The sequence below is a fragment of the Apteryx rowi genome, unplaced genomic scaffold, assembly GCF_003343035.1.
Source record: "Apteryx rowi isolate R43461 unplaced genomic scaffold, aptRow1 scaffold_1228, whole genome shotgun sequence".
Lineage (NCBI taxonomy): Eukaryota > Metazoa > Chordata > Aves > Apterygiformes > Apterygidae > Apteryx > Apteryx rowi.
The window spans coordinates 1-25,898 of record NW_020447451.1 but is presented as its reverse complement, the minus strand read 5'-3'; the positions used below and the strand labels follow the sequence as shown (position 1 = coordinate 25,898).

The 25,898-nt window shown below is 40.3% G+C and overlaps 1 protein-coding gene across 1 annotated transcript in view; it reads right to left on the bottom strand.

Annotated features, from left to right (window-relative positions):
- Positions 1-21,257, bottom strand: part of LOC112978634 (cysteine-rich protein 1-like) — a 39,542-nt gene extending 18,285 nt beyond the window's left edge. The window contains exons 1-2 of the mRNA XM_026092277.1: positions 21,151-21,257; positions 2,535-2,629 (exon numbers count right to left, since the gene is read on the bottom strand). Coding sequence (XP_025948062.1) covers positions 2,535-2,629; positions 21,151-21,193 — 138 coding nt within the window. The 5' untranslated portion in view covers positions 21,194-21,257. The remainder of the gene's footprint in view (positions 1-2,534; positions 2,630-21,150) is intronic.
- Between the last annotated feature and the right edge of the window lie 4,641 nt (positions 21,258-25,898).

Below are 25,898 nucleotides of genomic sequence, written 5' to 3'. Positions count from 1 at the left end.
TCCTTGGTTTGAGGTGGGTGCAAGGGGGGAGTGGGATTTAGCAGGCAGAAGCACAGAGCCCTGTTGAGGGAGCTGACTGCACTCACTCACTCCTGAGGACATCGTGCAGCAGCAGCCCACAATGAAATAGCAGAGAAGCTGGGAATCAGCCTTCTCCACCGATCCAGCTGGGATATGCATTTTCCCTCAATTTCATCAACTCATTTCATAGAACTTTCAGCTTTAGTTGTAAAGAGAACAACCAAACTGTTCAGCAGCCCTTAATAAAAATGTTTTGCGTTTTCCACTGGTATCTTTCACAATTTTTCCTCATTTCCATTTTGCACATGCATTAAATACAGAGAGGAAATATCAGTTACGGGGAGACTCAAGGCTGGGCCTGGCCAGTTGCAGCAAAGAGCAGAGAGGGGAACATTTATGAATCCTTTCTCAGGCTCTCATGTAACTTTGGACAAATGATATGAGAACACCGTGCAAGAGAGAGCTCCAGTAAGTGGGAGAAAGCCTCATCTCTCTCAGCTTCTGATGTACAACTGCCCTGTGATTTTGCTTGTTTTGGTTACAGTATCAGTAAAAATGGCACAACAGGCTCCAGTCACCTGATTAAACAACCAGGACCCAGGGAGGCTTAAAATCTGCACTGGAAGAGCCAGGCTGGTGCACCATCACTAATGTGACAAAGCAGAGAGCACAATGGAGGACAAAAACAGTTGTCTGAGAGAATCCGATAAACCAAGAGGCTCTTACAGAGAAGCAAGGCATAGAAAATAAGCTGTAAGGGAACTGTTTGTGAGATGACTACTTTACAATGGAAAGATGAAGCTTTTACTTCCAAAAGGGCAGAGACTTTGTGCAGTTAGCATTTCATCAGGTAATATAGACTGCAGGGGTGTCAGGGACCTGAAAACAAACAAACAAAAATCCTAGAATTGCTTTACTCAGAGATGAAACCTTATGCTAAGGAAGGAAGGTTAGGTGTGTGGTGGTGGTGGAAACTGTAAGAAATGACTTCATAATTAACTGGGTGAGTTACCTTGTTCACAAAAATACTAGGAAAATACAGGCAACCTTACTTGAAATGGAACTAGGACTTAGCAGCAAGATTTCTACACCTTAGAAGCCAAGCACAGAGGTAAAGGAGGAACTACCAACAATGTGTTGAGTTGGATCTTACAAAATATATTAAAACAAATGGGAAGACATTCTTTAACCAAAGAAAGGGAAAAGGAAAATGGAGATAAGAGGAGAGACCACAATACTGGTATTAAAAAACTTAGTGAGATGTGAGGTAACCCAGCACCTGGCTCTTCTGAAATTAAGGGACTTTGGTGACCTTTCAGTCTTGAGACTGGGTGGCCTTCTCTACATCAGCAGGTAGCTGAATACCTGGATCCAAGAGCCTCTTAAATTTCTAGAAAATGTTTTGCCTTGGGACAGTAGCTTGCATTTTCAGTGGACAGCTGCATGTAACTCATTTCCACTACTTCCTTCTTTTGTCAGTGTTTCAAGCCTCTCCAAAGAACTGATCAATTTGATGGCTCCTGCAGGGTGCATGAAGGACCACCAGGCCTGGCATCAATTGAGAAAATACTCCTGAGAGTTCAGTCCATTGTGCTTGAGGGCAGGGTAGGAACCACAGCATCTCTTGTAAGCTGCTCCTTCTTTCTTGGAACTGTTCTCTGATTCTCCCAGTGTGTAACACGGGACAGAGAAGAGTTTTCTTTTCCAGGAAAACTGCCAGGATTTCAAAATCATTCTGCCTGTAACTTAACAAAAAAAGCAACCTGGATAGTTTTTGCTTGCTGATAATCTACATTTTAAAAAGTTTCTTAGTCACTTGAAACTTGGTGTCTGAGAAATTTTTAAGTGTTGCATTTATTTCATTTGCCTCTAAATTCCTTTTTTTCCCCCTTGTAGTTAGTTTTGCTTTCAGAATAGTCACTTCCAACTGAAAAAGATGGACTATTTTTCCAAAAATATAGAATGGATCTTTCAACAATTGTAAAGATTTTTGAGGAGCTGTTTAATGGAAAAAAATAAAAAAGTCATGGAAATACTTCCCTTTCCCCTCAGTTTTGACAGATCAACCTTCTTCTGTGAATATGTACCACTACAGAGAGGTGTTTGCCCAGACCTGGGAAAGCATGCCATCCCTGTGTTCAGTTCACTACAGCGCTGCCTGTGATGCAGACATCCAGTCCACCTTGTTGCTGGGGTGGCTGCATGCCTGTTCAGTGTGACAGACACCCAACGCTTCATTTTTGCTATGATGGCAAGCAGGATATATTAGCAAGCGACTGTTGGACCTCCGCATTGCCACAGTTCCCATCTGTCTGCTACTTGTAGCTTATGCCCACCTTCTGTCAACCTTTCTCTTTTCATCTATCATGCCACAAAAAAACTTCAAAGCATGTCGCATGCAGCCCTCCGTGCAATCCAGGATGAGMCAGCCCTTTGAAACAGGGATCGGGAGACCCCTCGTTAAGGACTTCATTAATTCCTCAAGCCTGACAGATGGAGAATTTATTTCCTACCTCTGCGTGCTGGCCAGGGCTGAGCTGCCGTTTGCACAGGCAGCACTTCAGGCAAAGGGGGTGGTAGTCTTTGCCCAGCGAACGCTTCCTCTCAGCTGTTAACAAAAGAAAAGGAAATGAGTAATTATACTGCAAGCAACTCATTGATAGCAAAACGTATGTGAAATGGGTCTTTGATCCATTGCATTACTTGCCAAAGAAAGGGAGGAAGGCGGAATTTTTCCCTCGTATCAAAGCAGAGGTAGAATCTTTAACACAGGAACAACTTAGCTTTTTTCAACAAGTCACTTTTATCAGCACTGCTGTGTCTCTGTCTGTTTGGAGTTTACTCTTTCTAAGCACTAAACCTTGAAAAATTCACATTCTAGCCAGAATAAAAATCTTCTTTCTTCTTCACTTCAGCCAGCTGGGGAGATATTTCGGACATATATTTTAGGATTCCTTTCCCAGTTCTCACACTAATAGGAATAAAAAGGCACCCAGGAAGATACACTGGCTACTTGAATGTCTTGTTATTACTTAGTGTGTTTCTGTGAAACAGTTATATATCTGATCTTCCTCAGTGAAACTGCTGAAGAGGAAGGCAGTGTTTATTAGCTTGCTACATAGAACAGGATCCATAGTAACACAAGGAATTTTAATTGATGCAGAGACATCTTCCTACGTCTATTTCTTTTTTTTTTCCTCAAACAACACTCTTGTTACCCTAAACCAGTAAATCAAGAAAATCAGCTACACACTGCACAAAGCAGGGAAGGAAAGCACTGTGAAAGATTCCTTGTGTTGCTACAAGTTTGCAAGTGCCCTCATCTCATAGCCATCCGATGTAAACCAGGAAGGCCCAGTCACAGAATCACAGAACGGTTGAGGTTGGAAGGGACCTCTGGAAATCATCTAGTCCAGTTATTTATCACAAAGTACTTCCTCGGATGACCAGTACAGATGGACAACCATGATGTCAGCAGCTGGGAGCCCTCAGCTCTCACTATGGTCACATGACAATCTGGCTCACACAATACCCATGGCACAGGCATGTCACCCCCAGCTCCCCTAGACTTGCAGAAGCTCCAGGGACAGAGCAGTGGCAGCAGCCAGAAGCCCTTTTGACAAGGATTGCTAGTCTAAGCAGAAGCATACTGACTTATTCCACAAATATTAGCAGGTTGCCCAGACACAATGATGGGATCTGAAACAAATCCTGTGCTCTTGCTTACAAAACTCGCTAGATTTTGAACTGTGGCATCCCCTAATCATTACCTCCTAGATTCTGCCTTTGTGAACACAAGTAGGCAGTCAGTGGTGGTATTTATGAGGTTCAAGACTAAACTTACAGCTTTCAGTGAATCTAGATCCACGCTTAAACTTTGGGGAAGTTGGGACTCAGATCCATACATAGCCATTCTGGTCAGATGCTGAATGGGATAAAGGTGTTTCCTTGAAAGGTTTCGTTTAAGGGCCCTTGTAGACAATGGCAGAGTCACTGGGGAGCAAAAATTCACCAGTCCACTGACATAAACATTCCCTTCTGYGGGGCCACCACAACTTCAGATGCCTTCTGCCCTACACCTGCAGATGGGGAACAGCATTGTTCAACATTATCTGATCTGAAGGGTGATCCAAAAGTAAATGAAGTCTTACAATTCCAGCTGTGAAGCTGGAACCAACCCTCTTTTAGACAATGATGACATTTGACACCAGCAGTCCAAGAGCAGAATAGGGAAATGGGTCACAGACATCATTCTGTGCAATCTGTAAAGAGCACCTGCTCCATGAAGTGATCCCCTTGATCACTCCTCATGGATTCTTCTAAACTGATCCTGAATTAAGCCCAGGAGGAGGCACCTTTCAGTCCTGCTTTCTTCTGTCAGGTTGCCTCTAATGATGAGTCCAGAGCCCCTTATACAGACTTTCTGGCAGGAGAAAATGAACATCTTCACACACTGTGCCCTATTCTGTACATAAATGAGTCTAGGGAGATGAACGGACCTGGTGGTATCCCTGCAGACAGGGGCTGAGCAGTGGGGCCTTCAGCTTATTTCAAGCACTGTGGCTGTAACTGTTATTTCTGTGTCTCCCAGGCACAGATGCTGGAGATGTCTGGGGCAGGTGCAGAGCTTCCCCTTTCCAGTAGGCAGGACAGCATTCCCAGCCACGGACAAACACAAAGTAAGCAGCACATCTCTCTGTGCCGGTGCTATATCCTGTTCTCGGGGTATCTGGCTGTCACTCAAAGGTTCTCCTCTGTATAACAATCAACAATAAAAATCTCTCAGCCACAGAACCTGCTCCCCAAACCTCACAGTAAAAGTGATTACAGATGCTACAATATTGAGAACCTGCCAATGGTTTTGCTATCTGAGTTGAGATTGTTCTGAAAGACTGTGATTTTTTTTGTAAATCTTACAGTTTGGTACCTAAAGGAAAATATTTTGGGGTGGAGGGAAGGGAAGGATATGACCCAGGAAAGGATATCTGTGGCCGTATAGGAAGAATATCAGCAAGACTGATGTACTGTCATTTGTATGTCTGGCCTGCTGGGTAAACATTGGGCAAGCGTGCTGCATTTTCCTTATTGACAAAATGGCAATAAGGTATTGTCACAATTATGTACTACAGAGCTTCTTCAAAAAAGTCAGCCGTCTAGCCAGTACAAATGTATACAGCACTTTTCCTCTTTCCCTTTGCTCTAGTAAAAGCATCTTTTATAAATAAGGTCAAATGTCTTGGACAGGTTGGTCTAATGGATCCTATGAAAGGATTTTGCAGTCTGCCGGATGAGGATGCAGATGGATGATATGACCATTCAGACTCCCAAATTTATGTTGTGGCTAATGCATGTTGTCCCAGCAGTCAGCTGCTCCCATTTATTGGCATGAATCCTCTCTTTCCTGATTGAGCTGTCACATCACCCTCCTTCAGACCAGTGGAACCACATCTTACCACTTCACTGCGTAAGGATGCACTGTCAGGAAAACTAATCCTCACAATGCAGAAATCTTCAGTGGAGAAGAACTGCTTGCATTACTCCATAATAATGTGCTCTACAAAACTTCATCTAGTCAAATGTCCCTGACCATTATCTCTGATACAATTGCTGTCCAAGAAAATAGAAGTATATTTATAACAACATAAAATAAACAGATGTTTCTTGACAAAATTGTTAAACATCAGTATTGCAGGAAGATGGTCATTAAAGTCAAGGTGAAATATAGGTCTAGGCTTGCAAAACTTCAAGAAAAAGCTTCCTCATTTTTTTCTTGCAGAATCCAGTGCAGTTTTAGATTGTTATTTCATTCCAAACTCCCTGGAATGCACAAGGGTTATATTTTTTGCCCCAAAGCAAAATAATACAGTTAACTATATGAGGTCTACTCTGCTGGAATGGGCACTATAATCTCCTAAAACCTAAAGTAATGTGGACTTCTGTACCTTCTCAAGGATATTTCATTTTTTAAGTTCTTTTGTTCACACTAGTGATGATTCACTAGTGACAGCTTTCCCTGAAACTGGAAGCATTTGTTGGAACATGCAGCCCTTGGTACTCTGGATCTGCTGTCTGTGGATTGTGCACAGAGTTTAGTGTCATAAATAGCCAAGAGCCGGAAATTTAAAAGAGAGGGGAAGTTTTTTATTTCACATTTTCACTGTTATTCTTCTCCATAGGATTTATATATTACAGGGGCATTGCCTCCAGGAAATACAGACAAGCAAAATATTTACATACCTTTCCAGCTTTAATCATGTGATTTGTAGTGGGCCAGTTACATGCTTCAAATCAGACATGTACCTCAAACTTCCAATTTCATTAACCATCATAGCCAAATATAGCACTATAACAGGCTGAAAAATATTCAAAATGACAAATTATTTAGTGAAGAAATTGAATCTATATCTTTCATGGCATTTTTCAACCATCTCTGGTAATTTAGACTTTATTAATCTTAAAATTCTCCATTTTACTAAAATTCACATCTTTTTTGTGTAGAGCAACAGTAAATGATGCTGTGTCAAATAATACCAGTGTTTATATYGACTGCTTTTCTGGGCTGTGATTATGACAGTCTCACAGATTTCTTCTGTAAATAATTCTTGGTTTGTAGTTGTTGATGAATCATTTATTACAGATTTAGAACAGCACTTAGGTCTGTTAAGTGTCATATGGCATTGTTTTGGACCCCTGTTACACTAATACATTTAGCTATAAAACACAATAAAAAATATGATATGCCTTTATATTGCACTCAGTGAATATGTGAAAGTTAAGTTTTGCATTCAGTTTCCCCGAGCATCATCACTGACTGAGCTCAAATACACACATATTCAAAGAAACTGAACATAAAAAGGTCATGAACATAGCAAATGCACACTGGATTTGGAAATCAAATGGAATATGCATGGCACCTTTCCTTCTCCTGATATTTGCTTAATGCTATGATTTGAATTATTCAGGGTACTGTATAGTAATTGAGGTGAACAGCATCAGACTTCAGTTCTGTTCTGAGTTCTTTGTTCARCTACTGTTGGATCCACTTGCCATTCCCAAATCCTTCTGCTTAAAGTAACTCTTGAGAGAATCGAAGTGTAGGAAAGCCAGTCAAGGCACAGAGACTTGGAATGGATAACCTTATAAGGCATGCAGACCCTTGGCATCTTGTTCTGTAGTTGAAAAGCTGCTCAACATAAATCCACTTGATATGAAAATAAATGGAACAGGAGGGAGAAACTTGTATGAGCATAAAGTTCTCCTGAGTCACCTGCTTCTAGCAGCTCTTGATGTTCTTCCAAAACTCATTAAAAGGGGAGGACAATTTTAATATCAAGAAATGAGACTGTCGTATGACAGTGGAAAAGAATTGCAGCATTTCATGTCTTCTAGTTCCCCAGAAGAATGTTTTCTGAATCAATCAAGCATTTTAATTTAAGTCCTTAATAAGAATTAAGGTGTGTCTGCCTTGATCTGTCTTACTATCCAGCTTCTCTCTAGCCCTTTTTTCCACCTTACTTCTGCCTGGCTTCTTGCTATATATTTAAAGCAGCAATACTCATAACCTAACAAAAATCAGAAGCTTACTTGGAAAGATAGATTTCATTCAGAATAACTACTGTCTCCAGAAAACAGCAGTGTTTTATAACTGTACCTTGCATATTTCTCTTGCAGCCTAACAGGACTATGCAAAAATTAGTATATTTTTCAACCTTTGCAATCAACTGAGTAAAGTAAAACTTCTGCTAAATTATTTTTGCTCCCATATTTTAGTTAGAGTTGAATTAGAATATGTAAGGTCTATTAAAAAAAAAGGCTTTTAATCAAATGCCCATGTGTTCTAGAGTCTGTATAAATAGTGTTTATTTAAGTGTATGGCCTCAAAAGTTTTGTGCCAAACACTTTTTAAGCTTCTTTTTTATTTTTCCTGTTTTTTGTCAAAAACTCTAAAACATGTTCATAAGTGTGTCTCAAAAATGTCTTCTTTAAGTTTTAGAAAAATAATTACTATTTTTTATCAGCTTTAGTTGCAGTTTTCTTGGTGAGACTTCAGTGAAGTTAGCTTCATGTTCTCAAAGAAAGCAGCTTTAACTGGTTATAAGGAAAACTTATCTTCCCTCTTTACTTCTAAGGAGATAACTACTTGATAGACAAAATCATTTTCTAACTTTATCTCTCCAAGTGTCCCACAACATGTATGTAATTTGTGTTCAAGATTGAGCCACAGCAACATTTCTTTAGAAGCAATATTTTCATGATATGGTGAAATCTGTTGCCATTAAATTCAACAACTCACTAAAAGGATACAAAGAAAGAGCAGCAGGCACAGCTATTCAAGAAAAACTATTCCAGTTCAGCTATTTTTGAATATCTTCCTGTCTGAGTACTATTTTTGGGGGGGGGGGGAGGAGAGAGAATGACTTTGGAAGGTAATCATTCTTCAATAAAATCACTGTTATTCCAGAATACAGTGTCCACAAGAGGGAGTTGTCTGGACTAAATAGAGCAGAATAACTAATCAAAAATRCAATGGCTGGGTAATATTTGCCTAGAGAAGGCCTGGAGGACTGGGCCTGCACGAACTCCACAGACTGGCCCTGTCAGGATTTGTTTCCCACACAGGGCTTCAGATCAAGCCTTCCACATTTGCTTCCCGGTTTGGACTGTACTTTCTGTGCTGTACAGGAAGCCACACATGACACAGCATGCTACATTTCGGGGGCAATAGTGTCACCCCACATGATTTCTGTGGGATAAGGAGCTAATCATTTGAAGAGAACAAAAAATATACTGTAAGTATACCCTGGCTCATAAGTTGTAGGGAACCGACCCTCAGCTCTTTTGCTTGGGAAGCCACCACTTGGGTATGGAAAAGCTGTAGCCTAGAAGATCATTCAGGGTGGCTATCCTCCACTGGACTTTTATGGATTGTTCCCAAAATATTGTTCCTCTCATGGTCCAGTTCTGTCAGATCTTAGAATTCAGGATTCAGCTTTATTGCAGTTTTGCTTTGTCCTCAGGACATCATCACGAATCAGAGCCCTAATTGTGGCTATGCTGGTGACTTGCAAAATAGGATTATGGCTTATAAAGAAGCACCAGCAAACATCTTCCTAGCAAAAAGGACCTATCATTTCCAGGGTAAGGGAGGACTGCTATATAAAACATTTATTATAACGTTCTCTCTCTAAAAATCATTCTCCTGAAACTGCTGATGTTGGTATTTTTATTCTGGAAGTAGCCAAAAACATATTTATCATAAAATAAGCAGCAACCAGTTGTTCTGCTGGGGTAAGTTGGGAACATTCCACTAGCTTTGATGCAGCTAAACTTGTACATACCAGCCAAAAATCTGGTTCATTTTGTATCAACACTGAACAAATGAGAGCACGACTAGTGATTTAAAGCAAAAGCAAATCATAGCTGCTGGTTTTCAAGTGCTTCCCAAGGAAGTCCTCAAGCCATCCAACATGAAAGAGATTATATTATCAGGAAGTTCAAAATATCAAGAGGTTTTTCTAAATACCTGCTCGTGATGACAGTAAGCATCTAAGCATTTGTGATGACACAAAGCATCTAAGCAAATTTTTCTTTCATTTTTTTTCTTTACAAATAGTGAAAAGAACCCCATCCACACTTAAAGCTAACATCCTGCAGACTTAAGGCTGTGCCTGGAATTCAAAATTTCTCAGAAAGTCTCAGTCCTGTTTTTCCATAACTGTTCCTTGTGTACCAAAATTATTTATAGTTTTAGGGAATGAAATACTGACATTGCTTTGAAACAGTATGTGCATTGAAGAATAAAAGTATGACATGCTGTCTGCATTGTTTTGGTACACGTTTGGTGTACCATAAATATATTGCACAGCTTAAGGAATGCATTTCTTGTACTTAGCAATTGAGATGAGGTGGTTTTTTTGTTTGTTTGTTTTTTTGCTGTGGAATACAAAAACCATACACATAACATTGACATCATTTTGTTAATTTGTGCAGTAGGGCAGCTCGCTGTGCTGAATCTGAACTGCATAAATGCATATGCTGTAATAGAGCAATGCCATGGTGTAGTATATTCCTCACACAATAAATTTGTAGCACACTGTCTGCGTTAGACAAAATGGTATATGTCTGTTGCACAAGTGCACCTGCACCATGGCCTAAATAGAAAAGGCAAATCCAGAGTGATTTGTCCATGAAGTGGAAAATAAAGCACATTGTAGTAGTATATGATGTAACAGCTTTTGTTCTAGTCATAGGAGTGTTAAGGTCATAAGGTTAAAATTCCACACTATCCATCGAAAGTTTGCTTCTCAGTCTTCATGACTAAGGTTTAAATCATTTGTTTTTACAACGTGCAGGAAAGTAGTGTTTTCCAGAGCTTTGTGTTTATTTCATCCCACCACTAGACATCCAGATTTAGGGAGCATGTTCCTGATTTCGTCTATGCTGGGGTCAGTAACAGTGACTCCAGTCAGGTCAAAAGAATGACACTGGAGCAGGAGAGAATCAGTCTAGTATGTGAACATTGCCTGTGCCAAAACCTGATGCTCTGAGTGTGTGGCTTGTCTGGAGTCACAGCTGGACCCCTGTGATACTGGCTTGCCTATACACAAAGCCCTGATATAATAGAGACCCATAACAGCTTRCAGGTTAGGACTATTTCCATTCTGCGCTTACTCTGGCATATACATCTGTATCAGACCTGTGCAATGTTAGGTTGGTCTGCATTACAGTGATCCTCTTACAGTAGGAACCTCCTTAATCTCCATTTGATGACATGTCCTTTCAAACAGTCTCTTCCTAACAACTTTTTTGTCGTCTTGGATAAACATGCTTCCCTAAGGCAAACCCAAGATGATGGCAGACACAGCTGTGGTCTGGTGTATAGCTAGATGGACAGTACACTGGAATGGAGCACAGAAGATGTTGTTTTAGTACTAGTTCTGCAGCTGGCTTGCAGCATGGCCTCAGTTCTCCTCTGTCCTAGATTTTACATCTATAAAACAGAGACAATTACACTGTTCTCCTATGTAAAGTGTTGTAGGAACTGCAGAGAGGAACTGTGATAAGAATGTCTGGGACTAATACATTATTATCAGCTAACCCACTTGGTGGTCATGGGAAGTACATTTATCTCTGTGTACTTCTGTTTCAGTTTTTCAGTCTCCTCCATGTGCACTGTGAGTTCTTTAGGGCAGGTTCTTGTTCTTACCATGCATATGGTGAGCCCTTTGGATATTGAAAGCTCTGTCATGAGGAATGACAAAGTTACTGAGTAAACATTTACATCATTTTCCTGCTGGCCCTTCCGAGGTGTCGTCTACACTCCCTAGGAAATCTATATGCAAGGAATCCTCCATCTATGGTAGAAGACCCAAAGAGCATGAGGAGAAGGTACAGTTCAACTACTGGAATACATTCCTGGGTAAGCACTGAAAGTAATGGGGTGGCTACTCAGAAGCAGGCCTTGTGTGAATTATTTGTGACATCTAGTGAAACAGATTCCTCATTAATAAATTAAGGACTACAAGTGCATAAATATGGACAGAATTGTGCAACTAAACCTGTAAGCCATGTGTCTGCCTTGAGTTAGCTGGCTGGAGTGAACATCTCAACCCTGTGACAGTTAAGACAGTGAGGAGGTGGACTGTGGTTTACATCTGCATGTGGACAGCAGGAAAGCGGAAGATAAAAACTGTGATGACACAAACTGATTCAAAGTGGCCTTCTTGGTAATGATTCTTCTAATTGAATTCCTTGTTAAATAGTAGAAGAAGGTGCCCATTCTGTGATGTTTTATCTTTGCCATGTAGCCTTCTTTGGATTTCAGCCTGTCTGCAACAGACTCCCTCTGTGACCTTGAACAAATCACTTTAGCTCTGTGTCTCTGATCTTCAATTGTACAGTTAATGTCACAACACAMACCCATCTCAGAGGGATGTAGGATAGGTGGGTGCAATAAAAACATTGAGGACAGTACCCTAGGACTTACACATGCCTTCCACTTTTAACTTTTGGGGGTACCTGCAGCCTAAAACAAGGTCTATGTAATACTGATGTCAAAAATCCACTGGAATTTTTCTCCTATCCCCTTCCAGCATGAGGCAATAGAACTTATAAATGCACGACACATCACATACTTAAGGAAAAAAAAAAAAAAGAAAAGAAAAGGTCTTCCTTTTGTTTGCTAAATCACAAGGAATAGTGCAGCCCTGTTCAGCACAGAACATTCTAACCTCAGCGTGGAGACTGCTCAGAACAAAATGAGTATTTGGGTGAAGCATTAGTATGTCAGCGCATCTCTCAGCAGGAGCTCATTGGCATGAGGAGYCTGTAGAGGGCTCCACTTCCTATCAAATGAAATATAGCTGCGACTATCACACATTCAAAATTAATAGAGACTCTGAGATAAACACTTCCTGGTAATTGTCTCTCAACAGAGAGGCATAGGTGCCTCTTTCTGCCCTATTCAAACTGCTCCCATAGGGAACTCTTCATTTTAGCCCACTTGGGCTTTATCCTCCACTTCTTGTCCCCTAACTACCACATGGCCCATGGGAAAGTCTGTACTGGTTTCTTTTCCTTTAATACAATACTTGAATTCTGTACTTTCTCCCTTTCTTGCAATAGAATAATGAGATATTATTCAAGTGGAGTAAAAGGGATCATACTTCAGCTTAATAAACACATTTTCTGGGCTAGTGGTTGCAACTTGTCTTTTGTCTCTTTTAATAATAGATAGCCATTATTCTTAGAACCAAGATATACCTCATTCCTTATTTACACATATGCATTTCTTTTTTATATCCTTTGTATACACTTAATGCTCTGGTGCATAAAGTGGTCATCTCCTAAGGAAAAAAAAGCAATCCTCCCATTAAATTGCTACACCACAGTAACATGCTGCTCTTTTATTATCCATGGTGTTGGTCACTGCTGATTCTTTTAAACAGTTTATCCACAACAGAGCTATACCCACTTATTAACCTACTGGAYAGCCTGATTTCTCATCGCCTCTAGGAGCTATTTACATCTCAGGGGTCAAACATCACCACCTCTAAATGGCTGTGTTTTAACACCCACTCTGCAAAGGTGCCAGTGACTGCACAAGGCAAGGGACCTGACAAAGGATCTGGGAAATATTTGATGCACACAGTCTCCAGCATGTAAACTATCATGAAAGAATGGCATAAGATTCTCAAGCAGATGGGTTTTTTTATGTTTGAGAATAACTTCCACTTTATATCACAAAGTAGCCTTCACTCTCTGTGGATAAAACAAACCATGATTCCCAGACATACTGGGAAATGAGTTGGCTAGGCATGCAATGCTCCTTCCCTGTCAGGGACAGAGGTTTGCCGGGCAGCTGTAGCAATTCTTTATATGACATCGTATTTGTTCATATGTTCTGCCTATTTTACTGCCAGCAACCAGCTGCTGGGGAAAACTGGAGCAGGAGTGGAAGAGAAAGGGGAAGAGAATTGCTGTAGGAAAAATCACTTAGAAGGGAGGAATAGAGGTTGACTTAGTGAYGGTTAATCTTTACAAAGAAGATACCTGGTGGCAGGCCATGTTGCCAAAAATATTAGCACAGCTGGAAACTACCTATGTTCATCTGATACCAGAGCTGTCTCTGGTCTAGAGACAATTATACCCCCAGCTGTTCAGAATGTACTCATGAAGGATGGGCTGAGATTTCTGCTTAGCATTACTTTGTCATTTTTACCTCTGCTGTCATAAGGTGCTATTACAGGTTTTAATATATTTGTTCTCACCATACTGGAGTCAGACAGGGGGACACTGTTATCTCCACTGGGCAGGTGAAACAGTGAGGAATTAGGAATATATACATACCACAAAGTGGAGCAGCAGCTCTATCCAGCCATCCATGAGCTATCCATGTAACCAGTGTGTCCACCTCAGCACAGTGCATTGGGCCTTGCTGAGAGGCAGAGCTTTTGGCTCACAACATGATGTTAACATGGCTATATATGCTCAGTAAACACAATGGCTCACTGAGAGAAGTCCACTAGATGTGTTGCATGCTGGAAACATGTCCAGGGAAGCTAAATGACTTGCTCAGAAGAGCTTCTGTTGCAGAACAATAAACTGAACCATGCCTTCTGGGTAGGACCAGAAATGCAAAACTGTCCTTTTCCTCATTTCTGTCCAATTAACTTGCATTTCTCTGTCTGAGTTAGTCATTATGCATTTCATGCTGTTAGATTTCTTGTTTGCAGATCAAATGTATTGGCCGGATCCCAGGTTAGAGTAAATCTTGAAGTCACTGGCACTGTGGTGATTTACACCACCTGGGAGTATGGTCCACAACTTCTATTTGGCTTTTCACCAAGTCTTTAGCTATGCTGTAATATTTCTTTGCCTGCATTTAAAGAAGGAACCCTTCCTGAAGAAAGCTGATGGCATCTTCGTTAACATTGCTGAAATTCTAAGATGTTTCTCAAAGATTTGCTGATGCCATCTCAGGAATTTTGGTAAATAGTTAATTTGGAAATTATGCTGTTTGACCTTTTAGTGCTCATTGATCCTGTTTCTTATTCACTATCAAAAGATGTAAATAACAACACAGTAAGGCATTGCAACCAGTTGTTATAGAAGGAAGTTTGATTATGGTGACTCCATGTGAAAATTGTAGATGAAATTTCAAGACGTGGACCAAGACAAACTTCAGTTCTGATACATCAAACTAGCTTTCCATCTAATTATATCAGGACTGAATGTGGCACCCAGACTTTGTATAAATGATCTTAATTGGAAGTGACATAAAAGCATGAACTTACACATTTTCTTGAATTAGAGGCAGAGATCTATAGCAGAGGAGGAGAGACTGGATGACTTCTGTCTCTAGCCAGCTGAACATCCTTGCAATTTAACCAATACTAGTAGATGGGAGTGTTCTGAAACCCCATACGTGATTCTGAGTTTCTGGCAGGGATGGCAGCAACCTCCATGTGATACTTTTATTCAGCTTGGTATGCTTAGAGTGCTCTTTCCCATCACTATCTTATGAGAGATGTGTAAGGGTCCTATGTGTCACTTTCCCCTCTTGGTACTCCCGTTCTCAGGCACAGAATAGGTGATATTCCCTAAAACTATAGTTTCTTAGACCTCCAGGTATATTCATTTGCCTTCCTTGGCTCATCTATGTAGTAAAAGTAAGGTTTTGAACTTCTGTAGGCTTCACTGTATTAAATGAGGTCTTATTCTTTTCACTTTCTGAGGACACCAAGCTATTCAACCAAAGCAGAGGGGTTATAGTGACACATGTTCAGTTATTGCTTCTGTCCCCCTTACTGAGCTGAATAACAGCCACGAGGCCAGGCTCATCAACTTAGTGTATTACTTAGTTCAAAGGATCAGGTGTGTCTTAATGTGTGGGCGCACAATATGGTTCTCAGCAGGGATCATGTCACTGCTTGGATAGCAAACAAGTCATCTTGTAGAGCTCACTGCCAAAATTAAGTTATCCAGAATTAGTAACCCACACCGGGCAAGTTGTCTATGAGGATAAAGCCATTTCTTGCAGACAAATCAACATATCCTGAGATAGATGTGGAAGTCAGTCAATTGGATTGCATGGTAGCGGTGACTATTACTTCCCAGGAGAGTAACCAGCAGTTAAATGGACTATTTCAAGAGCTGACATCTGCTCTGCAGATGAGAATTAGATGAGATCATCAACATCAGACTAAATGGGTGGCTTGAATCATACTTCTGCTCTGATTGGGTGACTAGAAATCCAAAGCTGGTACAGAAAATGGAAAAGGAGCCCCATGAAAGGTTGCTCACAAGGGGTTGCCAGGAATTGCCATCTCAGATTGGAGAGCCCTTCACTGATGGTAGTTATGAACACTTTCCAGCACAAACAAGCCGGTTGCAATGTGATGTGAGAATGTGCTCAACAGAAACCTATGAAGAAGCAAAGTGGCCGACAAGAAAGCAAGGACAGCCCAGTTCTCTGTTACCTAGTTGTGCTTTGCACCTGCAGATGTGGTTCTGGTCTGTGGGTCTTCTACACGATATTTTGAAGCAAGCACACTGTGTAATGCCATGTAATTATGCTAGRGCTGGTATTTGCTGGTCTGTGGTTTGAAGTCTCTTCTTCAGAAGTGCTTCACTTCTTGTTTTCCTGTCAACATCTTATGTTTCCTCTGCCCATGTGACCTGTGGCTTTCTAGAGTGTACTAAAGCTCACTAATAGGCAGGCTTAATTCAGAACATATATGTGTCACCATGGTCACATACGTGCTGTTACAACCCCAGCCTTCCATTTCAGGACCTGTAGCCCTAAAAGAAGAAAAATCCTCTGTGAAAGGCAATTGAAAAGAAAAAATGCTGAAAAAGTATGGAACTAAAGAATAATTAGAGTGGGTGGTGCTGAAATAGAAAAGCTTGGACTTAGAATCTTAGTTAAATTAGTAAAAAATCATATGATTCTCAACAATTTTCCCCCTCATTGCAGTAAGGTGACCCAGATAAGCATTTAGGGATGCAGACATTCCCCTAACCTGGTTAATGCTCAGCCTGTCCTACTCCCCCTAACATTAGTTGCATCCTACAGCCCTTGACCTGATTAGATGAAGGTCCTGTATATTCCTGTCCTGTAATTGTACAAACTCCAACTATAAAAATGCTGCATTAAGGTGATCCCCTCAATTAATGAAGAGGACACCACGTTATAGCTCAGTGACCAACCTCCCATTGCTGTATGATCTAAGTACACGTCACGTATTGAGCAAGATMTGTTAAACTCCTCCAAGTTTCAGCCATGCAAGTAGCTGTATTGACTGTCTGTCGGACTATTCGTGCATTTATTAATGAGGTGCTAAAGCATGTTGGTGAAGGTGTCAGCTTCAGTCCTAGGAGATGTATAGGGTCATTCTGCAATTAACAGTCCGACTCTTCAGTCAAGCCTGATTTCTTTTTCACCAAGAGGAACGTGATGCAGATGAAAGGCCATGACACCTGCCAGAACCACAGGACAGGAAGGAGAGACAAATTAACCTGATATTCATAAAAACTTTGAAATTGTGAGTGTGCCACAGACAGAAGCTAAATTAGCACTGATGAGGGCCGTGACACATCTCACTTCAACGGGATCCTGACATGAGAGGCAGCAGCAGCCCAACCCTGTTCAGTGTGTTGTAATAGCTCTTTGAAACCTCAGGGCTGCTAAAGCACTTCTGCCTCTTTGAGTGAAACGTCAAGGCAGTGGCATCTGATTTTAATCCAAGTCAGGCAACTCAAGGGTTAAATCCTTCTTCTTTTAAAGGTCAGAGTGAAGCAACCATTGATTTTGCTGGGTCAGGATGTTGCTTTGGTTTCCATTTCTGTTCACACGTCTTCACCACAGAGACAGCCAGGACTCCAACACGAGTGGTGCCTTTAATTTTCCCCTGAAGATTATCTCACTCAGGAGGGTGTCCTTATAACCTAATTCCTAATGAGACTTTACCTTAGGCACAGAGCACATGCATTAAGAGCCCGGTGCTGATGAGTCTCCAGTGCCTTCCCACATTTCCTTGCTAGTGCCCAGGAAAACAGAGAAATCCTTCTGTAATTCACTGACAAAGAGTTATTGAATGCCTCCTCTTACCACAGCACCAAGAAACACACATATGCCTCTCTAAGTCAAGATAAATTCAGGGACACTCAGCAGCTTGGTCGAATAGTTTTACAGCATGGCAGTTTAGGCTAATCTGCATACATGTCTACCAGGCACCTAAGTTAACTTTTAGTGACATGGTTACATTAATTATAGCAGGAGAAAGCAGAACAGGCTTTACAGCAATGAGTTACCACTCATTGCACCAGTAGAGGGGGGAAGATTTAGGGCTGGCCCAGGAATAATTTTCTCGTAGCAGAAAAGGTTGATTTTGAGAAGAAAAATATTGTTTCTGTCATGGAAATTCCTTTACTTTTGCATCAGAAAGTCTAACAGTAAAAATAAGTTTGGAGCCCCAGCAGACAAAATACATACATTTGGAATTGTTGTTTAAAAACTAAATTTTTTCCTCCAGAATATAAATATTCTTTTTTAAATTTTACATTTTCATAAATATGTTTTCTCAGTTTGAAAAGGATCACAACATTTACAGGGAAATTGAACACTAGTGCAATTATAAAGAGGTATTATAAAAAAAAATACAATTAGTCCCTCCTCTGATACTGAAAACAATGGCAAGAGTAGCACTGATTTCATTATAGCAGGACTGAGAACTGGGAAGACATAACAGGAAAAAAGGCTTGGTGACACACTCCTGCCACAGCTGCTGCTGGTGTCAGTGGTGTTCTGACTCAAGGGATAGATTGTGGAAACTGGAATTGTTTGGAAGTTGGACAGTGAAGAAGCCCACTCCCATGAACTTGTCCAGTACAACCTGGTTCATAAGCAACATCTAGGGAAGTGTGATATTACCGTTGTAAGAGCATATATATCCAAGATGCACTTGTTTGAATAAAGAGAAGGGTGAAATATTGGTCCATTGTAGCCAACTGGAATTTGAACCCAATGGGAACAGGACTTTTCTCAGTGATACTTGAATGAATTTAATTGAATAGATGCAAAAGGCTGTGGAAAATTTTTCTGTTTAAGCCTGCTTTATTTTGCTTATGTTTTCTTTGGTAAACACACATATGGAAGTTAGACCAGTGTAACCAGGTTTAAATCAATCTGTGTCCTTACAAAGATTTAGTCATTTAATCAAATCATTTTTAACTTTTTGAGTTAAGAAGTTAAAGGCAAAAAACTGCTTTGAGTTAAACTGATTCATTTACTATGAAGACAGAGCCTTGTTTTATAAAGAAAACTGGGATGATTGACAGGAAAAAAAAATAGTGCTGCATGTGGTCAGTGTTTAACATTGCCAAAAGCCATTTCAAATGCTGCTACTTCACAAATAGGATTTTATAAAACTTTTATCCTTGAACTAAACTATTTTGAGGCTAAAAAGTTGTATAGCAAAGAGTATTAAAAAAGAATGCAAACTGTTTCTCTAAAGTGCTATAATCTTTTCCTTTTGCATCCTATCAATAATAGAAGAGCAAGGCTAATAATCTCTGTGTAAGTCTCTTTACACTGTTGAGTTATAAACTCATGAAAATCAGGGAGTGAGATCAGAAGAAGAAACTGAACTATCCCAGGTAGAAAAGCTGTGATAAAGCGTAGACTATTGTAGCCACCTAAGCAGATGCATTAGCTGCCAACAGAGGAGATCTTCTATGAAATAGTGCAGTTACTGTGCACTGAGCCATGACATTTTAAGTAATCCATCAAAAACATGTTTAAAATTGGAAAATAATGAAGCTGGTGAAATAAGACCTGCCCAGAAAAGCARACCATAACATCTCTAGTAACACTGTGACACATTCTTGAGCAAGTAGGAGAGGAATTACTCCACTAAAATGAGAAAGTTCCATTGACTAGAGGGATTTCTGTCAATTTGGTATAATATTTAAAAGATACAAGTCCCACACAGTAAACTCTCTTGAATTGCATTCAATTCTCTGGGCTTTTGAAACAAACCAATGTTAGAAATGATTGAATGTCTCCTGCAAAACTCTCTCTCTTTTTTTTTTTAACTCATGCATTAGCAGTATTTATTACCTGAAGATATTTTGTCTGTGGGTCACGGGGGACAGGGACAGGTATGCACAGCAGCTCTCTCCCTCTTCCACATATGTATGCTTACTCAAGCTAATAGAAATCTCAGAGAATGCTTTTTCTAAAAAAAACCCTTACTCTGTGTCACTACAAAGAACTAATGCAATTAGTTAGAAGAATTACATGCCTGAGACCCATTTCCCAGCCTGCGCTGTGGGGTGTGGTGGTCATTTTTCTTCCCAAACAGCAACTAGAGAGCAGACAGAGAGGTTTGACCTAGAGGAGTTGTCAAAGGTCATGTGTGCTTCATAGGGTCTCTGTGGGTTAGGATTGCCCCTTGCAACCCAGGTGCCCTGGCCTCCTCACTTTGCAATCATGAATGTACAGTGGCTGCTTGAAGGTGCTCAGAGAATCACCTGCACAAGCTGTGCCATCCCCGAGGTCATTTCAGAGCACCAGTTGGGCTGCAAGCAAGTGAATGCTGTAATGCTTGCAATCAGGTTGGTCGCGCATAGCAAACTGAGGGTAAGTTTTTCAGCAGGTCCAGCTCTCCCCTCAGATCTGTCCTGAAGATAGGACATCCAGGATATTCCCTGGGAACTCCAGAGGGCAATGGGACATGGGCAGTATTGTCATCTCCTTTGCTCTTGGCCTCACTCAACGCCCCTCCAGTGTCCTCTATCTCTGCCCACACAGGAGAGCAAGGTAACCCATTTCTTAGTGCAGCAGGACCTTTTGGCTTCACATGCAAACTATTGGCTACRAGCCTGGGTAAGTACTACAGCAACACAGGAATAGGAACTTGTCCTGTTGCACAAATCTTTGGGGAGCAGCTCAAATTATTTTAGCAGAAAGAAGCAGAAGTAGCAATAAGGCTGAGGCCAGAACACAAAAATGAAGAAGCAAGACGGATATATATGAACACTGTTTAATTCTAGAGAGGTGATCTCCAGACGTTTTATCCAGACATTCACTTAATTCTGAACAGATGATACTGAAATGTGTTTAGAGAAACAGTATCAGCTTAACATCGCTCTGTCTGTGAAGCTGCTTGGAAATTTAAAGTAACATATAAGTTCACAGTAGCAGAGAGATTARACAATGTCAATCTGTTTTAGTTTGTTTTCTTTGCTAAGTACTTTTGGCATCCCTTAACATATTTAGTTTCACTGATTTCACCCTCTCTTCAAAATACTTGTCTGTTCCCATTCTGGCTGGTGTGTATCTTTTGTATACCCATCAAAGGCAAAAGATCAACTAAAAATGGGAAAATAGATCTGTAAATACCCTAATGGAGCAAGTCAGAAGCATATGCAACTACCACAGCTACTCCGAACTGGCTGTTTGATTACATTTTAAGTTGATGATGTCTCATTAAATGCCATTATGAATGGAGTTTTACTAATTATGAATGCAAATGCAAAAGAAGCAAGTCAAAAAGTGCCTGAATTCACATTCCATTATAAAAACACATAATAAAACAGAAATTATTTCCAATGGTATAAACTTACCAAAGTAAACAGGCTTCCCACATATGGGACAATAAGAAATCATTTTCAGGACTGCTCCGTGCAACACGCAGCATTCAGCATGGCTTATGAAAACAGCAGTCTTCAGCTAAGCAACAGGAAGACCATGGCCCACAGCAAGAAGATGACGTGTTTTGCTTTTGAAGCAGGATGTTGTGGCCATAGGTAAATGAATGCACTGCAGTATGAAAAACTGAATTCAAACAGAAATGGTTAAAAAAACCCTGGAGACTAGAAACACTTCTTCTCCACCAGTACCTGAGAAGTTCTGGGATGCATCTCTATGCCTGTTTTCCACATTTAGCTGAGATCCTGTTGATAAAAATATTTTTTGTAAGAACGCCAAAAATCAAAACTTGTCTGGCTACATTTTTTTTTCCTATTTGAAGAGAGAGGAATGCTATTAGTAACAAGGTAATCCTTAAGTTTAATTTTTCCTTATGTTTGAAGAATTGCTCATGTATTGGAAAACAAATCTAAAAGTAGCACAGCTATTTTAGCAGAAAGGTTTGTAGTATTATAAAGACATGCAAGTGTGGGGGAGGGGAACCTATGTGTATGTGATGGCAGAGGTCTGTCTTTGAGGATGTTTAAAAGCCTGCTGGAAGGGTGGACTTGGCACCCCTGCTGTGAAAGGCATGAGTAAGAAGAGAGCAGGTTCAGTTTGGCACCTCTCTGAACTTCTTAGGCACATTGGACACATACAGTCAAAGAAGAAACAGCAGCTCAGCTGCACCCAATGATGGCGAGTACCTTGGCAACACACAGTGTACATACAGTGAACTTATTTCCCTGATGGTCCTGAACATCAGCCTCCCTAACCTGTACTTCTTCAGAAACACTCCAAAATCATGTTTCTCATGGTATGCGCTGATGGTCAGTAGGTCTGTGCTAAACTGGACCATGAGGGGCCCACTAGTCCAGAGAATGCCCTGCTTGCCAAATTCTTATCTCTGGAAGTTTGATACATAAATGAGAATAATTTTTAGATTTCCAGAATATTGCAAGGATTAGATACATATTTCCTTTGGCGTAGRGAAGAAGAAATGACAAAATTAGTAAGACTCGGGTTCAAGTGTCTGCTCTGCCACAGACTTTATCAAGGACTTTCTCCTGCTCATATAAACACAGTGTCACTTCTGTAGCTTTGGGCATATATAACAACGTACTTTACAGTAACCGACGGAGGATGTGAACATGCTCCTGACTGTGAAGTGCTCACATATAGCAGTCACAGGAGGAGAATACAGTGGAAGGAAGTATACAGTGGATACGAGACGAACTGGCATTTCGAACAAAATGGCTCTTCCCAGTTATGCTTGCCTCTTGTTTACCAGCAAAACAGGAGTATGTCAACATCGCAGCCACACTTTCTGCAATGTTCTGCAGGCTTGCCTAYCTGCCACCACAGTGCACACAAGACAGGAAAGCGTGTGGCAGGAAGTGAGGCCTCACTGTGTTGCTTAATTCTGAGCGTTCAAAGCTAACCTCTTTTTGAACATTTGCTGCAGATGAATATAGCAGTGCTGAGTATGGCTTTATCCAAGTTTTTGCAGTGGAACTAAAACCAAGAGCCTTCGTTTTCATTGTCCTGCCCTTTGCCTCCCTGCCTGTGCCAGTGAAATGTGAGCATCATGTCATGAATACAAGGAGCAATTGCTAGGGTACAGTTTTATGCCACTTTACACAGGGTAAATGAACAAGAGAGGCTGTCTGATGAGTCTGTTAGAGAAAAGATATGAATTGTACTTAAAGGTTCAGAGATGAATTGACTAAAACACCTCATTCTAACCTCTCCATAAACTGCATTACACCTTATAATGAAACAAACAAGACCTTTGGATGATGTTTCCAAATTTTAAATTAAGCCATATTTCTAAAACATACAAGTGCTGCCTGAGATTTCTGAACATAAACACACATAACTAAAATAACAGAAACCCCACTGAAACGTCCTCATTTCTACATTGCTTTGTACATTTGACAGTACTTTGTTACAGGGAGTTTCATGTCTTGTCCTTTCTAGTCAATTCATTCTCCTTTGATTGTGAGTCTCCCTCCTGAAGCAGTGAGGGTTGGAAGGAGCAGAAGAAAAGGAAAAGACAGCATTCCAAGAACAAAATATAGTGATAAACCTACAAATGTCAGTACAGGAACTTGTGAAAGGTTCAATGTCTGCAATAATATGACTTTTTTTTGAAGCAACTAGATTTCAGTTTGTCTATATCTTTTAAAGCTATCTCTGATGTCTAAGTTTATAAAAAAAATTGTTGCCGGTAACAYTGGTCAAGGGTATAAGTATTTTTTGTTACTCTTTCATATGATCAAGAGCTCTGGTGCTCATATTTTCCAGAGGTTAATTGCTGGTAAAGATTACTGGCCAGGGAAACCATACAAATACACATTTTCTAGCATGCATTTTGACTGTCAGTGAAGACTTCGCCAGGAGAATTACCTTTGCAAACCTTTTCTCAGGTAGACTAGATCACATGGCATTGGTAAACAAATCTTCTGCTGGCACTAGCAGAGTTGGGCAAAYAGCAAGAAAAAAAGTTTGTGCAAATAATCATTCAAATTCTGCATGGAATTTTGCTTCAGCTGAGTGCTTTGTCTTCCTGTTCTATAAATAAACAAGTGCTCAAACTCTACAACCATGAAACCTGCAAAAACAGTATGACTGTCAGAACTGAATTTTGAGTTTTGTGTTTGCTAATGACACATATCAATGAATGGTTATTTCTTTGTCTTCATTAGTTAACCACTCAACACAGCTCTCAGTGACATCAGCAAACATATAGTTTTTGCTACTTGCTGTGATTGTTTGATTGAGCTAAATTGCAACTAAATACATTCCAGAAATTAACTGTGTATATGATAATATGAATTGTAAATTGCACATCTGACAGCAACCATCATCATTCAGAAAGTCCACAGGCTACTCATGAAGTATTTTATGAATAATTTTGTATACCAATAAATATCTACGTATCTTCACATATTCTTAGACTATCCATAAGCAGAAAAGATATATATCAAAAACAATAGTCATCTGAGTCTATACGGAGTTTCTTTCTTTAGAAAGAAACATATTTTATGAAATCACTTAGTAAAAAGAGGAAGAACCTGGCTAAGTCTTTAATCAAAATGTCATTGGTCTAAATAAAATTTAATATCAAATATTAGCTAGCTCACTATTAACAATAAAGATAGTGTTGCAAAAACCTCTTGCAAATTGATGCCTGTATGATTCTTATGTGAAAAAACACAAGTCAGTTTTCACTTGGTTGAGTCTTTTCTTCAGCTGAGTTTTTAACTTGGTTTCCTGGTTTACCTTATATTGCTATAAACATGTCTAAAGCAAATTAAATATGTCTGCTTAGGAAGGACAAAAAMACTAACCTAGTTTATTGAGTGATATGTTACAAACATTTTGGTGGASTACTCTGACAGCTGTAGTCTGGATTAACCTAATTGATAACAAAATGGTTGAAAAATAGATTAGCAATCCCTGAGAAAAGTGATGTCTTTGACCAGGTTAAATGCTTAATTGGGAGGCCATTCATTAAGCCAGTTCATTCCAAATCTCTCAGAATATATATTTTTAATTTGAAATGAAGGCTGTTCAAAATCAAATGTTGGGATTTTTTTCAGTTTGAGGATAAAATTTGATTGACTTTGTGGAAAATGTCTGCTATTCTTTTCAATTCTCTCTTTACAGTATTATTTCCCCCCTATTTATCTATTTTCTTTGTGTAAAGTAAAAATAAAAGAAGAAAACAGGAAGCTGGAAAAAAAGTGGCACAGAACTTCTTCAGACTACCTGATCTCAGTGAAATCCCATTCGGTATTTGGCATAACAATATTTTTGATGTCTGTTGTCACTGGCTGCGTTTGCTCATGATGTGGGTGACAGGTACAGGGAAAACAATGATGCCTGATAACAAAACAAAACAAATTCTGAAAGAAAATACTTCCATCTCACCATCCCCCTTTTTACTTTCTACAGTCCTCTGATGAACTTGCCCCAGCTGAATATAATTATGGATCACCTGTCCAGACACTTTGCTTAGCTGAATCAGGTATTTTTACTGCAGTGGGTGGCTTCTGTATGAGTCTGAAAACAAGGGATCCCTTTCCATCCTCTTCTTGTACCCTGAGAGGTGTGTCCCCTCAGAAGTGGCACATTTGGCCACGGTGGCTTCCTGCTGGCCAAGTAAATAGAAATACTCCACAGCATTTCTAGCACTGCCTACACAGAAGCCAAGCCTGGGCCGCTGAGGGATGCAGATCAAAGAGAAAGGTGACATTTTCTCTGGTAAATATTTTGTTGGAGAAATGCCGAATGTATTTTGGCTGCCCGTAGCTCCTCTGCCTCTGGGATGCTGACTTGATGGATGCATACAGCTGAGCAAAAGGCTTACAGCTTCTTGCTTTAGCRTTTATGGGCTGTTGCCTGGAAACATCCCCTTTGCTGTTTTTCCTCCCCAGCAACTCTTAGCTCTAGGGCTCCTCAGCAGCTCACCTGGTAGTGGCTCATCCCAGAGTCCATTGGTCTGATGAGGTTCAAACACAAAAGGAACTTGGTGGTTCAAACACAAAAGAAACTTGCCCCTGCTTCACAGAATCACAGAATCGCTGAGGTTGGAAGGGACCTCTGGAGATCATCTAGTCCAACACCCCTGCTCAAGCAGGGTCACCTAGAGCACATTGCACAGGATTGCATCCAGGCG